The sequence below is a fragment of the Arachis hypogaea genome, chromosome 4 (assembly GCF_003086295.3).
Source record: "Arachis hypogaea cultivar Tifrunner chromosome 4, arahy.Tifrunner.gnm2.J5K5, whole genome shotgun sequence".
In the NCBI taxonomy this organism is placed as follows: Eukaryota; Viridiplantae; Streptophyta; class Magnoliopsida; order Fabales; family Fabaceae; genus Arachis; species Arachis hypogaea.
The window spans coordinates 124,783,166-124,798,494 of NC_092039.1; the positions used below are offsets into that span (position 1 = coordinate 124,783,166).

Genomic DNA, 15,329 nt, shown 5'->3' on the forward strand with positions numbered 1-15,329 from the left:
TTTTTTTTATTTATTTTATTTCTGTATTTTTGCTTTTAAAAGACTTTAAATTTAGAATAATGCTACATATTCAAATTTTTTAATGAATTATGTCTAACCAAATTAAATAATAAGACTTAAAATATTGCAAGTTATAACTGATTTTTATTAGGTTAGACTAATTTGGTTGATCTTAGTTAACAAAAAGATTTGGATGTGTAATATTATTCTTAAATCTATTCATGTTTTTAATTCTTTCCTTTTTGTGCTGTAAAATAATTGTGCAATTTTAGGTGTAATAAATATATAATTACGGATGTTATATATATATATATGAAATTATAAATGTTATGTTTATACTATACAATAAAACTTTACAACTAAACAAAATATTTAACTAAATCTAACCAAATTGTTATAATGTGTTTCACGCCTGTACTCTACGTCATCGTCGTCTTCTTCTTCTTACACCCCTATTGCTATGCGAATTCTTCTCTTCCATTTTTTTCTTTTTTTCGTTATTGTGTCGTCATCACCACCACCACTGCCATCAGCTTCTCCTCCTCCTTCTTTTTTCATCTGAAATTCTTCTCTTCCTTCCTTTTCCTCCTTCCCCATCATCACCGTCGCTGTCATCATCATCATCGTCATCATCATCATTATCTCCTTCTTACGTAAATAACACTATTTATTCTCTTTCAAATTTTTGTATTTATTCTAGTTAATTTTGTTGCGTTATCTACTTATTTTCTTTTTTAACAAAATTTGTAAATCTACAACTCAAGTTTTTGTGAAATAAATTCTTAGCTTTATCACATTATAATGAAAACATTGCGGTATTATTCTTTAGAAATTCATGTGTTAATTTATATATCAGATGCGTCGTCGTCTTTTTCTTATACGTAAATGTCACTGTTTATTCTCTTTGGAATTTTTGCATCTGCTTAATTTCGTTGTGTTATCTACAGATTTTTTCACTTATTTTCTTTTCTATTAAAATTTGTGAATCTACAACTCAAGTTTTCATGAAATAAGTTCTTACTAGTATCACATCATTTAGTTAAAAATTTTGGTGTTAGACTGAAGATATTTCGATGTTATTTTTTATATTTTTATATATTATTTTATATATGAAATAAGTATTCAATTCATTAAATATGTAATATTTTTTATAGAAATTTAATAATTTTTGTGTCGTATTACTGAATTTCTAGTATCAATTTTAAGTAATTTTGATGCTATCTTATTTTATTTTATAGAGTCAATGTAATTTTTTAGTATGTAATTTACTTTCTATATTTTGTATCATTATATTCAAATTCCGATATCAATTTAAACAAATTTCGGTGCTTTTTTTGTTCCTAGCAAAAATCTAATTCAATGAGTGTAAATCTACATTAATTCAATTAAATAAGATTATAATACAGGCATATTTATTTAAGTCTAATATGAGAAACAATATTTTTAAAAGAAGAAGTAAGAGCGACAAAAAATAAAGAAAAAAAAGAAAGAAATAAGAATAATAATAAGAAAAAAAAACAGCAATAAAGAGGAGATTTCTATGTTTTTGTAGCAAAATTTTGGTGTCAAAATAAAATTTTTTTTGTGTGACGATTAAAAAATTCGATATTATTTTTCTGATAGATTATGTATAATTCAAAACTCCTCTTCCTCCTCCTCCTCCTTTTCTTCTTTTTCATCATCTTTCTTTTTTTTCTTCTTCTTGTTTTCCATTCTCATAATTCTTGTTTCACCCTCCTAACTCCTAACAAGAACTTGTATTGTGATTAAAAAATTTCGATGTCAAAATTAAGAAATTTCTGTGTCACGACTAAAAAATTTCGGTGCTATTTTTTGATAAATTCTGCATAACTCAAAACTACTCCTCCTTTGTTTCTTCATTATCATCATCTTCTTTTTTTTCTTATGTTCTTTTCTTGTTTATCTTCTTTTTCTTATTTTACCTTCTCATAATTCTTCTTGTTTTACCATCTTAATAAGATTAAAAAAAAATTAAACAAAAAAATACATAATGTTACAAAATCACTAGGAAGAGAAAGAGAAAAAGAAAAAATAAACCAGCAACAACAACAATAATAAAAGAACTACAATGATGAGAAAACATATAAAAAAGAAGAAGGAACAAAAAAATACGGAAAAAAAGAGGAAGAACACACATTCACGTTAGTGGCTAAAAAATTAAAGCGCATAGATACATTTTTACTAATGAAAATGAATTTTATTAGATTTATACTAATTTAATTAGACTTAATTATCAAAAAAAACTTAAATGTATAATAAGGCTCTATATTATATAAAATAATTTTAAATATTATCTTCCTAATATTACTGATTTTAGAATAAGTTTGCCCAGGTCTTAATTTTCAATCGCTTATCTACTCATTGTGAATTTATAATTGCATTTATATAATAATTTCAATTAAAAGTACTACAACATTATTAAATTTTGCAATAGAAACTTTAGAAATCATAAAGCACCAGAGAGAGCATTGCAAAATAAATAAAATACGAAGTTCCAAACATGTCTTGAAAAACTAGAATTCGAATAACATTGTTCCACTTGTAACAATAAATCATGACCACCAAAAGGGATTAAAAACACCAATAATAATAAGATTGTGCCACTTGATTAGTCACAAACTGCAATGTTTGCAAGAAGCTCTTCTAAAATGGTGTTGAATTTATGGATTTGAGTCCTCCCAAGTGCTACACCAACTTCAATTATTCCATCTTCTTTGTCCCTACAATCAGAGAGGGACACCAACTGAGAATCTAGTTGAACTACTTCACTCAATTTGGGTTTTCCCCATCCAAAATCAGTCTCGTACACATCCAACTTTGGAGAACCTGCAATTCCCAACATACGATGCGACCATTTACTAAAACTTGACATAAATGTTCCAGCACATTTATAAGGTTCAGATTGCAATTCTCTAACTTTGCTCCCAATAGCAACAGCTGCTTCAAAAATACCATTTTGCCCCACTAGCTTGCTCCTCTTGAATGCAACAATGCCATTAACCAAACAATTTCCAAAGTACGTTGAGGGAATTTCCAACTCACCAATGTTACGGCAATCTAACCAAGGACATATGTATAATTCGTCATCATCATTACTTACAATATCTTGGGATTTTACCTTACAAACCCAAATCAAAGAACATGTCACAACAAATGTTGACAAATGTAATGTTCCTAGACCATGGCTTTGGCACTTAGTAGACACATATTTCTTCAAATGATCAACATGGTCACGCCTCAGCACAAACGTGCGGCGAACATTGTCACTAGGAACATTGTGGCCAAGACTCATGAACCTTTCTCTTGTAGAATTCCACACTGTTTCTAAGAATATATGCTTAAGCCCATTTGGATCTTCAATCATATCTCTATCATGGATTGGCAAAGTAACAATGTTCTCTTTAGACCCACAAACTGATGCCCAAAACTTCATGAAGTGATGGAATCCCTTCCCATCCACCACCACGTGACTGAAACAAAAACGAATTAGATTGAATTTCTTTTTAAATAAAATTGCATAAATGGAATCTGATTTCAGATCTAATCTTAAATGATCTAATGCAATTCAAATAGATAGTATTGAATATATAAGAGTTCATATGTTTTTATCTAATATGTTATCAGTTATATTTTTAAGAGAGACATAATTTTTATAAATAGTTTAATCCAAACTGCACTTGAAAATTCATACCAGAAATTGATGCATATAGTGAAGCCAGAGTTGGGGAAGATAGTGATTTGAATAGCCATAGGAGGTATCAACAAGGTGTCATCCTCTAAGGCACGTGGAGAAGGCAACATAGGAACAAAGGGATGCAAACACGTGACATCTCTCGGTGTGTCAGATACGAGGCTGTCAAGATTTGCTGTCGTGGACTCAGCAACTACGAAAGTGAGAGTGTCACCTTCTGAATAGAGAATGTGAGGGGTTTGTAGCTTTGGAGGGAAAACTATGTTGGAAGAGAAAGGAAAGAAGTGTTTGAGAGTGTGTGAAAGTGATTGTTTCAGATTTGGAATCACTTCTTGTAAGAAGTGTGTTGTGGAGTAAGGGATTTCATAGAAGAAAATGCGTTTGCATGTTACAGGCAAGCATAAAAAAGGAACATCAAAGAAAGTAAGGGGAACAGAGGTTGGAGGAACAGAACCTGGTGGAGGACCTACTTGACACTGCTCTATCACCTTCACTCTGTCATCATGCTTCACCTTCTTCTCCATGGAATTATGAAATGAAACTTGGATACAGAGAGTTTGTGTTAGTTTAATACTTTGATTCCTCGAGAAATGGATATATTTATGTAGAAAAGCAAACCAAGATGGGAATGGTTATTATTACTTATTATAGAGAGGGTTGTTGTCTCTAACTCTCTATTACAGAGAGAGAAGTTTTAGAGCATTTGCAATGCTAATGGTAGATTTAATTTTAATTTTATTTTGAGTTTCTATATAAAATGACACATAAATATTTATAAAATTATATGTTATAAATAATCATTTAAAAATTAAAAATAAAATTTGTCAATCTAATACTTAATCTTAGTTTAATTATAATTTTATATTATTTTAATTATTTTATCAATATAATTATATGAATGTTAAAATTTTATTAGTTTTTTATATATCAAGTAATATCAAGTAATATCTTAATTCTAAATTAATTTATTTCTTAAAAATATCAAAATTAATATTCTAAAAATATTCTATTAAAAATGATCTTATATATACAATTAAACAAATTGATGGATTAAATAGGGACATCAAATAGATGAAATATATATCTGGTTTAAATGTAGTTTTGTTAAACATTTGAGAAAAAAATTAGCTTTTTTTCCTTAATTAAATTTTATTTTGATATAAGCCCAAATTATTCTAGGTCTTCTATATATCATTTTTGCTTTATTTATCCCACTACTTGAAAAGTTATTGTAATTTAGTTTCGAGAATCGGAACTATCGTTTTAAAACACTGAAAATCAAATTATTATATTTTTAACATTTAAAATAAATATTTTGCCTTGGTACAATTATTAAACATTAAATGAGACAAAAACTAGGACTTATTAGGCGAATTTCTTATAAGAAATATGTGAAGATACTTTTTTTTATAAATAATTTTTAACTAATTTTCTCTAAATTAATATGTAATTTATCTTTTATGGTAGGTTAACTTATGATTAGTTGATTCTTTGATTTGATTATTAACTTCACTTTTAATTTGGATTGTTAAAAGTTAACTAAAATTAGCATTTCGATTATGACAGAGTCCGTAATTAACTTATTTTTAAAATTTTGTTATGTAATTTTTAAAAAAATATTAGTCCAATTCATTTTTTTATTTTTTTATATTATTTTTGAAAAAAAAACACAGCGATGAAACGGAGCCATAGTAAACATATAAAATTATAAATACAAATTTTATTATAACAGGAAATTGATGCAAAAACCGTTCATTATTTGTACGGGATATTTGCAGTGTAATTTAGTTCGATTTAAAGAAAAAAAATCATTCGATTTGAATACTTATTTTATGTGTAATGTGATTTAAATTAGATAATTTTTTTTAAAATCTGATTCGATCTGATCTAATTATAAGCAGTTTTGGATCAGTTTAAATTTATGATTTTTTAAATAAAAAATAACAACTTAGTTTACAAAATTAATGTTGCATGGCATAGTATAAATGCACACTATTAAAATACTAATAATTTCATAAACATTATAAAGTAACATGTCCGACAATCCAACATAATAATAAAACATAAATTTCATAAACATTATAAAATAACCTGTCGAATAATTCATTCAATAAATTCAATAAGTCTTGATAAAACAATAATTCTTCAACATAAAAATAAGTCTCAACAATACAAAATTAAATAATATAATAAATCTTAATAAAAATATAACATAAAAACTCCAAGTTGAGAAGTGAAGCACTTATCACTACTCATATTCATCATAAAAGTCTTCTTCATCTATTAGTTAAGGAATTAGCTCAAATTTTACAATAAAATATAATAAAATAAATAAATATCAGTATGTTAAACATATTATCAAATAGTAAAGTTAATTAATATATGTAAATAAAAAAATTGAATTCAATAAACAAGAACAGAATATTTAATTTAACACAAAGTTTAACAAATTTTAATCAATAAGACCAAATTATCAAAAATAACAAGAACAACACAAAGTTTAACAAAAATAAGAATAAATTTTTCTAGAACAATACAAAATTAAACAAAAACAAGTACAAACATATTGAGAAAAGGAGGCGGTAGCAGTGTCATTGAGAAGAGGAGACGATGAACGATATTATTGAGAAGAGGAGACAGCAAAAGGTGTGTAATGGTGAGAGTGAGTAAGTGAGAGCGAGTGAAATAAAAATACGAGAGATGAGTTTCTTTTTTAGGTTAGGATTTGTGTTTGTAGAGATTGGAGTGTGCGTGCGATGCTCCTAAGTACTAAGGGTCTTATTATTATTATTATTATTATATACAATATGAGATTTGGCGTGGTTCAGTTCAATTCAATTTTAAGGTTTGAATCGATACAATTTTCGGTTTGAATCAATACAATTTCGTAATTTTTTTGGATCGATTTAAATCTAAACACTTCTATGCATTACTATTAAAAAATATATATAATATAGCTCCTTTTCTATTATTCAATTTTTTTTCTAAAACTGACTTTAAAAAAAATTTGAAAATTTTAAATTGGGATAATATTTTTAAAAATATTACACAAGAATTCAAATGTAAAGTAACAAACCATAGTTAAATATTAATTTTGATCAAATTTAAGCAATCTAAATTAACAGTGTAATTAATAGCTATATAAAAAATTAATCAATAAAAAATTAACATGTCACATAGAATAAGTTATATATTATTTACAAAAAATTAATTAGAAATTATAATTTGCAAAATGAATTTTATCATGGTTTAGAAATTGAGTTTAATTAACTTAATTAAGATTAGAGTAGTGATGATTAGTATTAATCATAATAATAGAAATTAATTCTTTCAATAATAATTGAACAAGTTAAAGAGGATAATCAATCCTTTATTTATGAGGAGATTGGGTTGAAATTACGATATTAACCAGATATTTTAAAACACTACGGCCTCACACCACAGTCATTTTTGTCTCTTCCATTTAAATAGAGTAACAAAATAAACTATTAGAAAGTAAAGTATACGCAAATGGACACAAGACAACATGCATAGTTGAAAATAAAGGGTTAATTTTCAGAAATCTTAAAAGATTACAAATTAGATATTGTAGTTCATTTTCAGAAATCTTTATGCAGCTGACACTTGTGTTAGGTTAAGGCGTTACCGCATTAAGCTGTTTGTGTTGTTTTTATTTATTTTTGAAATAAATTACTATATAGTCATTAAGATTTGAGTTAGTCCAGTGGTTAATTAATACAAGGACCCATTCAATGAAACTCTTGACTCTAAAATGTAAATATAAGAAAGCATGCATTTCCAGGTAAATTCGGAAGGCCTATTGACTCCATTTCCATTCCCATCTTCTACGCTTGTTTGACTTTGATTTTCAACAGGGAACGCGTTAAGCAAAAAACGGAGATGCAATTATATAACGAAAACATAACAAGTGAAGAAGCAGAATCAAACTAGTCAAGCAAGCTTTTGTCTCTAACTTCGTCTTCACCCAGGCTTCAGCTACTTCACTTCTCCATCAAGGTACTTGGCAAACTTTTCTCTCTATATATATGTAAATGATTGAATAGAAATAATCTTAAGTCTCATGTATCTGTTCATGACTGACAATGTTTCAGATTGGAATAATGTTTCTCAAATGTTTACGCTTTGCTGATTCAAAGAAGGGGGGAAAATATCCAATAGTAATAGAAGAGCAATGCCATCATTTTTCGTTTCAAGCTCTTAGAAAGGCAACCAACGACTTTGACGAGAATCTTCAAATTGGAGAAGGAGGCTTTGGTAAGTTGTACAAAGGTTGTCTCAAACATAATAATGGTGATGCAAGTGACCATACGATCGCATTGAAGGTGATGCCTCTTTGGATGTCCCATGAATATTATGAGTTCAAGAAGGAAATTGAGATGCTAAATGAGCTTCGTCACACAAATATAATCTCCGTTATAGGCTTCTGCTACCGAAAACAGAAACGTATTATTGTATATGAGTACATGGTGAATGGATCACTCCATGATTACTTGAATAATAAGAACAAAGAACCACTGTCATGGAAGAAGAGACTAGAGATCTGCATCGGAGTAGCACGTGCTCTACACTACCTTCACGTTGGAGCCAAGCGTTGTTGTATCATTCATCGTGACATAAAACCTCTTAACATTCTATTGGATGGGAATATGGTTCCCAAAATCTCGGGTTTTGAGTTATCATTGTACGGAGCGCTCTCTACATCAAAGGAAAAGAAAATTGAAGTAGATTGCGTTGCAGGCACAATTGGATACATTGCTCCTGAACACATCCGGCATGGTTATGTCACTGATAAAAGTGATGTTTTCTCCTTCGGTATGGTTCTGCAATTCGTGATGGGCCACAATGTGTCGTGCTTCAAACATGATGCCGACACTCTTGAGGAGACAATAGATCCAAATCTGAATGGGAAGATTGCACCAGAAAGTTGGCAGGTATTCACTAGTGTCATACAGAGATGCTTGCAGCATGAAGCAGATGAGCGACCTACAATGGGCGAAGTTGAGATATTGCTTGAGAATGCGCTCTCATTGCAGGAACAAGCTGATATTACAAACACCAATGCTGCTCACTATACTTTGTTATCCACTACTTGTTTGTCCCATATATTTTCAGGTTGTATAAGTAATGGTAATCTGACCTTTGATGCTTCAATGGAGGAAGGCTCTTTCTCGGAAGTAAGTAGTGACTAAGAGCAAGTATCAGCTGAATTTCATGTCCTGCTTTTACTAATCCTGTTTCTGTTTCCTTCTTTGCTGTCTGTTAAATGTCACATTATTGTTGTTATTGTTGTTGTTAATGTATTCAAATAAAACTCTTAAGGAGAAGGGTGAAAAATATATGAGATTTGGAAAAGAGAAAAGCTGTACAACAATTTTATGTCGGGTAATTCTAATATGACTATGTTATGTTGACTATTATGACTATAGTATTTTAAAAAGTATTACTTAAAAAAAAGTGTTACCAAAATATATAAAAAAATATAACTTTAATTTTAGAGTAGTGCTAGGGAGCCAATGAGCTAAACGTACAATGTGTACAATGGGCTAAATCTTTAGTTTATGAATAAAATGAACATCACCTATACTATCCAGAATAACCATCCAGATACCAGGGATAATAAACATCTCACGTTATAAAAAGCTAATTTTGGGTTCACCAAGGTTTGAACTCTTGACCTTCTGGATCTAGAACTCCGATACCATTTCCTGAAACCACTCATCCCAAAAGCGTAACCTGACAAGACAACGTAACACTAATGTTCATATCTCTAATACTTTCTAAACCTTCATTGTACACATTGTACGCTTAGGCCATTGGCTCCCTAGACTTTTTCTTAATTTTAACAACTTTTGTATAGTTACTATAGCCACCATAATATAATCATATTAGAATTCATCTTTTATGTTTTATTGGACAATTGGCCAATAATTTTACTTAACAGTTTAATTTCTTTAGTCCACCACTCTAACAATATATACTATTATGCGGCTCTCTAGCATCATCATATTGAAAATTGCCAGTGCTTCGGTATGGTTCTAGCAAAAGTGCCAAGCATGAAGGACATGAATTTTGTTACATTGTGAATTTATAATTGAAGTTATACAATTCTCCGAAACATGTCTTGAAATATTAGAATTCGAATAACATTGTTCCACTTATAACAATAAAACATGACCACTAAGATTGTGCCATTTGATTAGTCACAAACTACAATATTTGCAAGCTCCTCTTCTAAAATGGTGTTGAATTTATGGATTTGAGTCCTCCCAAGTGCTACACCAACTTCAATTATTCCACCTTCTTTGTCCCTACAATCAGAGAGGGACACCAACTGAGAATGTAGGTGAACAACTTCACTCAGTTTGGGTTTTCCCCACCCAAAATCTGTCTCATACACATCCAACTTTGGTGAAGATGCAATCCGCAACATACGGTGCCCTATTGTAGCAACTTCACTAAAAATTGACTTCAATCTTTCAGCACATTTATAAGGTTCAGATTGCATTTCTCTTACTTTGCTTCCAATAGCAATAGCTGCTTCAAAAATACCATTTTGCCCCACTAGCTTGCTCCTCTTGATTGCTGCAATGCCATTAACCAAACAATTTCCAAAGTACGTTGAGGGAATTTCCAATTCACCAATGTTACGTGTACGACAATCTAACCAAAAACATAGGTAAAGTTCTTCATCATCATTAGTTTTAATATCTTGTTCTAATTTTATCTTACAAACCCAAAGCAAAGAACATGTGACAACAAAGGTTGACAAATGTGATATCTCTAGACCATGTCTTTGGCACTTCGTAGACACATATTTCTTCAAATTATCAACATGGTCACGCGTCAAAACAAACGTGAGACGGACATGGTTATTGTCGCTAAGAACATTGTGGCCAAGGCTCATGAACCTTTCTCTTGGAGAATTCCACACTGTTTCTAAGAAAATAGGCTTAAGCCCATTTGGGTCTTCAATCATGTTTCTATCATGAGATGGCAGAACAATATTATGCTCTTTAGATCCACAAACTGAGGCCCAAAACTTCATGAAGTGATGGAATCCCTTCCCATCTACAACCACGTGACTGAAATAATAGGAGTGAAAGCTTAAACAAACCACAATAATCTATATTATATATATTGGGTCTTTCTAATATTTAACTTTAGAACAGATCCGATCTAATTTATATTGGATCTTAAGATGTATCATAATTCATGTATTTCACCTAATAATTTCAAAATTTAAGAAAAAGATTCTATAATATAACGTCAAAATATTTATGGCTAAAAGTTCTAATATTTATTTTTTATTGTTCTTTTCTATTAATTGATTATGAGAGAATGGAGAGTATTTGAATTTTGATCATTATTTTTCTTCCCTCATGCCTCATAATTTTTTTTTTCTATCAACCAACTCACAAATTTCACTAAGATAATCCCTTGTGTGAAGATATTTTTATATAAGAATAATAATTAAAATATTAAATATATTTAAATAAATTATCATTTAATAATTTTTAATTATTATTCTTATGTAAAGATAACTAATGTATACTAATAAACAATAAAAAATTAATATTTAAAAATTATTTAAAAAAGCCCAACGGACGTAGTTATGGATAAAAGTATATATATTTTTATGCCACCAAAGAATATTACTATACTATTTTAAATTATGCTAAGTATATACTAAAATCAGCCACCAGACATACTAGAATACAAATAAAAAATACAAATACATTGGTGTTTAATTTTAGTAGCTGATTTTAATATACAAATAGCATTTTTGTACTTTTTTTTTTTTTTTATTACTTATATAGTTATATCGCATAATTTGCATTTATTTACTGAAATATTGTTAAAACTGACTAAATCGATCTAATGCAAGTGCAAAAAGATCGGATGAAATTTCACCCAAAATTCAAATAATACAATTTGGATTGAAATTTGTTTTTTTCCTTCAACATTAATAATCCAAACTGCACGTGAAAATCCATATATACCTGAAATTGATGCATATGGCGAAGCTAGAGTTGGGGAAGATAGTGACTTGAATAGCCATGGGAGGTATCAACAAGGTGCCATCCTCTAAGGCGCGTGGAGAAGGCAACATAGGAACAAAAGGGTGGAAGCACGTGACATCTTTTGGTGTATCAGATACGAGGTTGTCGAGATTTGTTGTTGTGGACTCAGCAACTATGAAAGTGAGAGTGTCACCTTCTGAATAGAGAATGTGAGGGGTTTGTGGCTTTTGAGGGAAAACTATGTTGGAAGAGAAAGGGAAGAAGTGTTTGAGAGTGAGTGAAAGTGATTGTCTTAGATTTGGAAGCACTTTTTGTAAGAAGTGTGTTTTGGAGTAAGGGAATTCATAGAAGAAAATGCGTTTGCATGTTATAGGCATGGATAAATAAGGAACATCAAAGAAAGAAAGGGAAATGGAGGTTGGAGAAGGAACAGAACCTGGTGGAGGACCTACTTGAAATTGCTCTATCACCTTCACTACTGTGTCATCATGATTCATCACCTTGTTCTCCATGGAACGAAACTTGGGTTTTAGATTCACAGTTTGTGTTGATTCCCCATGTCTTCCCTAGCAAAGCACGCTCATCAATTTAATCTTGGCCTGAGCTGCTTTGAACACCCACCCCCTTTTCTGTGTTCCTCGTTGGATGCTGATAGGAGAGGGATAAGATTCCCTAGAGGCTAGAGCTTTTGTTTCTTTTGTTTAATGATAGGGCAGCAACATTTGTGATTGGTAGCCATCAACTAGCCATCAATGATGATTTGATGGTGTGAGATTGGTGTGAGATTTCATCCAATGGCTCACCTTTCTTTGCTGGTTACATGCTGGCCAAAATGCAATAAAATTGCTGGCTCCCTAGACTTTTCCTCTCCATTATATGTCGTGAGTCTCGTGACTACACATGTATATTTCACGATGATACTTTAAAATAAATCAAGTAGGGAATCTGAGGACTATAATCGTGATTATTTTTAAATAATAATATTATCTTTTAATGATCATTACAGAATATGGTGGCCTCATTGTTGTAGTTGTTTATAATATATTATATTTTGAATCATGAATCATGAACTGCAATTTCTTCAAGGAACTCTTCCATGAGGGTATTGAATTTCATCATTTGAGTCCTTCCAAGTGCTATCCCAACTTCAATTCCACCTTTGCCCTTGCAATCAGATAGTGAAACTGACATTGAAGACTCTACTTGAACTACTTCACTCATCTTAGGCTTCCCCCACCCAAAATCAGTTTCATACACATCCAACTTTGGTGAACCAGCAGTTAATAACATATGCTTCCCCAATGTAGCAAACTCAGTAAAATTTGACATTAATGTTTCAGCTCCTTTATAACCTTCATATTGCAAGCATCTAATTTTGCTTCCAATAGCAATGGCAGCTTCAAAAATACCATTTTGCCCCACTAATTTGCTCTTAGTAATTTTTGCATTGCCACAAACCACACAATTACCAAAGTATGTTAATGGAATTGAAAATTGAGGAAGGTTACGAGAATCTGCCATAATTGCCAAGATATGTAATTCATCATCATCTTTGGTATTATTTTCTGACTTCACCTTACAAACCCAAATCAAAGAACATGTCACCACAAATGTCGAAACATGCAATGTCTCTAGACCATGGTTTTGGCATTTAGTAGTCACATATTTCTTCAAATTCTCAACATGCTCATTCCTCACCACAAACGTGCGCCTCACCATGTCACTAGGAACATTATTAACTTGGCCTGTGGATTCCACGGTTTTAATCGGGATATTCCAAATAGCTTCTAGGAAAATGGGCCTGAGCCCATTTGGGTCTTGGATCATGTTCCTATCAAGCAATGGTAAATCAAGGCCCACTTTAGGCCCACAAATCGAGGCCCAAAACTTCATGAAGTGATGAAACGCTCTCCCATCAGCAACCACGTGTCTGAAAGTAATGCATATGGCTAAGCCGGAGTTGGGGAAGATAGTTACCTGAATGGCCATAGGAGAAATCAACAAGGTTCCACTTTCATCTTCTTCCAAGGCACGTGGTGAGGGCAAAACAGGAACAAAAGGGTGCAAGCACGTGACATCTCTTGGTGAGTCAGATACGAGGTTGTTGAGATTTGTTGTTGTGGACTCAGCAACTATGAAGGGAAGAGTGTCACCTTCTTTGTAGAGAATGTGTGGGGTTTGTGGCTTTGGACGGAACACTATGTTGGAAGAGAAAGGGAAGAAGTGTTTGAGAGTGAGTGGAAGTGATTGTTTCAGATTTGGAATCACTTCTTGTAAGAGGTGTGATTTGGGATAATGGAATTCATAGAAGAAAACGCGTTTGATTGGAGGGCAACAAAGCCATGGAATATCAAAGAATGTAAGGGGAATAGAAGTTGAAGAAACCGAACCTGGTGGAGGACCAATTTGACACTGTTCTATCACCTTCACTTTTTTATTAGCCATAAAGTTTTAATAATGGAACACTTTTAATTTGGTACTTTACGTTTTGATTCTACAAATAACGGATGACTGTGTATATGTAGATATAAGACTAAGGGTCCGTTTGGAAACTCTATAAGTAGCTTTTTTTTATTTTTGACTTATGAAAAGTGGTAGTATTAATATTTGGTGTAATTTTTAAAATCAAATTGCAATTTTCTAAGAAGCTATTTTGGAGCTTAAGAGAAGTTAAAAAAAATGACTTTTCTCATAATACTTCTATTTTTCATTATATTTCTATAAAATAAGCACTTTTAAAATTAAAAATTCAAACATAAAATAACTTATTTATAAGTTACTTTTAACAGAGTCATTTAATGTTTAAGTTATTTTATCAAAAGAAGTTTAATTAAGTTAGTTACCCAAACTGAGCCTAAAAAAAGAAGAAACGCATAAAATAACTTATTTATAAGTTACTTTTAACAGAGTCATTTAATGTTTAAGTTATTTTATCAAAAGAAGTTTAATTAAGTTAGTTACCCAAACTGAGCCTAAAAAAAGAAGAAACGAATAAAATATTATTAGATTAAAGACAAACAAATTGCTCAGAAAAAATTACTGTCACGTATGTAGGACCACATGCTCAAAACTTAAACTTGTAGAGCTGTATCGTATTGTATAAAAAAGGTCAATGTTCATAGTTACCATGACGTGAGGGTAGAGAAAATCTAATGCCAGCAAAAAAAAAAATAATTTTATACTATTAAATATAATTTTATACTATTAAAAATATTAATAATAATTAATTAATAACTATAAATTACAAAATTTATTAGTGCTAGCATACTCTTCACGAGAGAATACGTTAGGCTGCGTTAGTTTCTGTTCCAATCTCATATTCTGTTCTGATCTACAAATCAAAGGCGACCTATAAAGTATGGGAAACGACGCATTCATATGCAAAAATCTCTGTTTAATTAAAAATTATAATTTCTTATTTTTTAAAGTCTTGTTAAGATGTGTTTCAATAGCACACTTCAAGAATATTATAAAAAAAATATTTTAGTAAAAATTATTAAAAAATTATTTTTTACCTTTTTAATATATTAAATACATAAATTTTAAAAATTAAACATATTCTTAAAACATAAGAT

The 15,329-nt window shown here is 30.5% G+C and overlaps 4 protein-coding genes across 5 annotated transcripts; 1 reads left to right on the forward strand and 3 right to left on the reverse strand.

Moving 5' to 3' along the window:
* Positions 1-2,511: 2,511 nt before the first annotated feature.
* On the reverse strand, positions 2,512-4,381 carry LOC112797915 (coumaroyl-CoA:anthocyanidin 3-O-glucoside-6''-O-coumaroyltransferase 1). The gene is made up of 2 exons (XM_025841024.2): positions 3,713-4,381; positions 2,512-3,491 (listed from the first exon to the last, which is right to left on the reverse strand). Exons 1-2 carry the CDS (start codon positions 4,234-4,236, stop codon positions 2,630-2,632), a joined length of 1,386 nt encoding a protein of 461 aa, XP_025696809.1. The 5' UTR covers positions 4,237-4,381; the 3' UTR covers positions 2,512-2,629.
* A 3,087-nt stretch (positions 4,382-7,468) lies between these two features.
* On the forward strand, positions 7,469-9,092 carry LOC112797916 (putative receptor-like protein kinase At5g39000). Of its 2 annotated transcripts, XM_072236217.1 has the most exons (3): positions 7,469-7,514; positions 7,588-7,729; positions 7,825-9,092. In XM_072236217.1, the coding sequence occupies exon 3, from the start codon at positions 7,834-7,836 to the stop codon at positions 8,920-8,922; it is 1,089 nt and encodes a 362-aa protein (XP_072092318.1). In that variant the 5' UTR covers positions 7,469-7,514; positions 7,588-7,729; positions 7,825-7,833; the 3' UTR covers positions 8,923-9,092. The 2 variants fall into 2 exon arrangements, with proteins under 2 accessions (XP_072092318.1, XP_025696811.1); XM_025841026.3 differs by lacking the exon at positions 7,469-7,514 and having other exon boundaries at positions 7,571-7,729.
* A 700-nt stretch (positions 9,093-9,792) lies between these two features.
* LOC112797917 (coumaroyl-CoA:anthocyanidin 3-O-glucoside-6''-O-coumaroyltransferase 1-like) lies at positions 9,793-12,678 on the reverse strand. Its single transcript, XM_025841027.2, has 2 exons — positions 11,734-12,678; positions 9,793-10,815 (listed from the first exon to the last, which is right to left on the reverse strand). Exons 1-2 carry the CDS (start codon positions 12,264-12,266, stop codon positions 9,930-9,932), a joined length of 1,419 nt encoding a protein of 472 aa, XP_025696812.1. The 5' UTR covers positions 12,267-12,678; the 3' UTR covers positions 9,793-9,929.
* A 22-nt stretch (positions 12,679-12,700) lies between these two features.
* On the reverse strand, positions 12,701-14,457 carry LOC112797918 (coumaroyl-CoA:anthocyanidin 3-O-glucoside-6''-O-coumaroyltransferase 1). The gene has a single exon (XM_025841028.3). The coding sequence runs from the start codon at positions 14,197-14,199 to the stop codon at positions 12,811-12,813; it is 1,389 nt and encodes a 462-aa protein (XP_025696813.1). The 5' UTR covers positions 14,200-14,457; the 3' UTR covers positions 12,701-12,810.
* Positions 14,458-15,329: the final 872 nt, after the last annotated feature.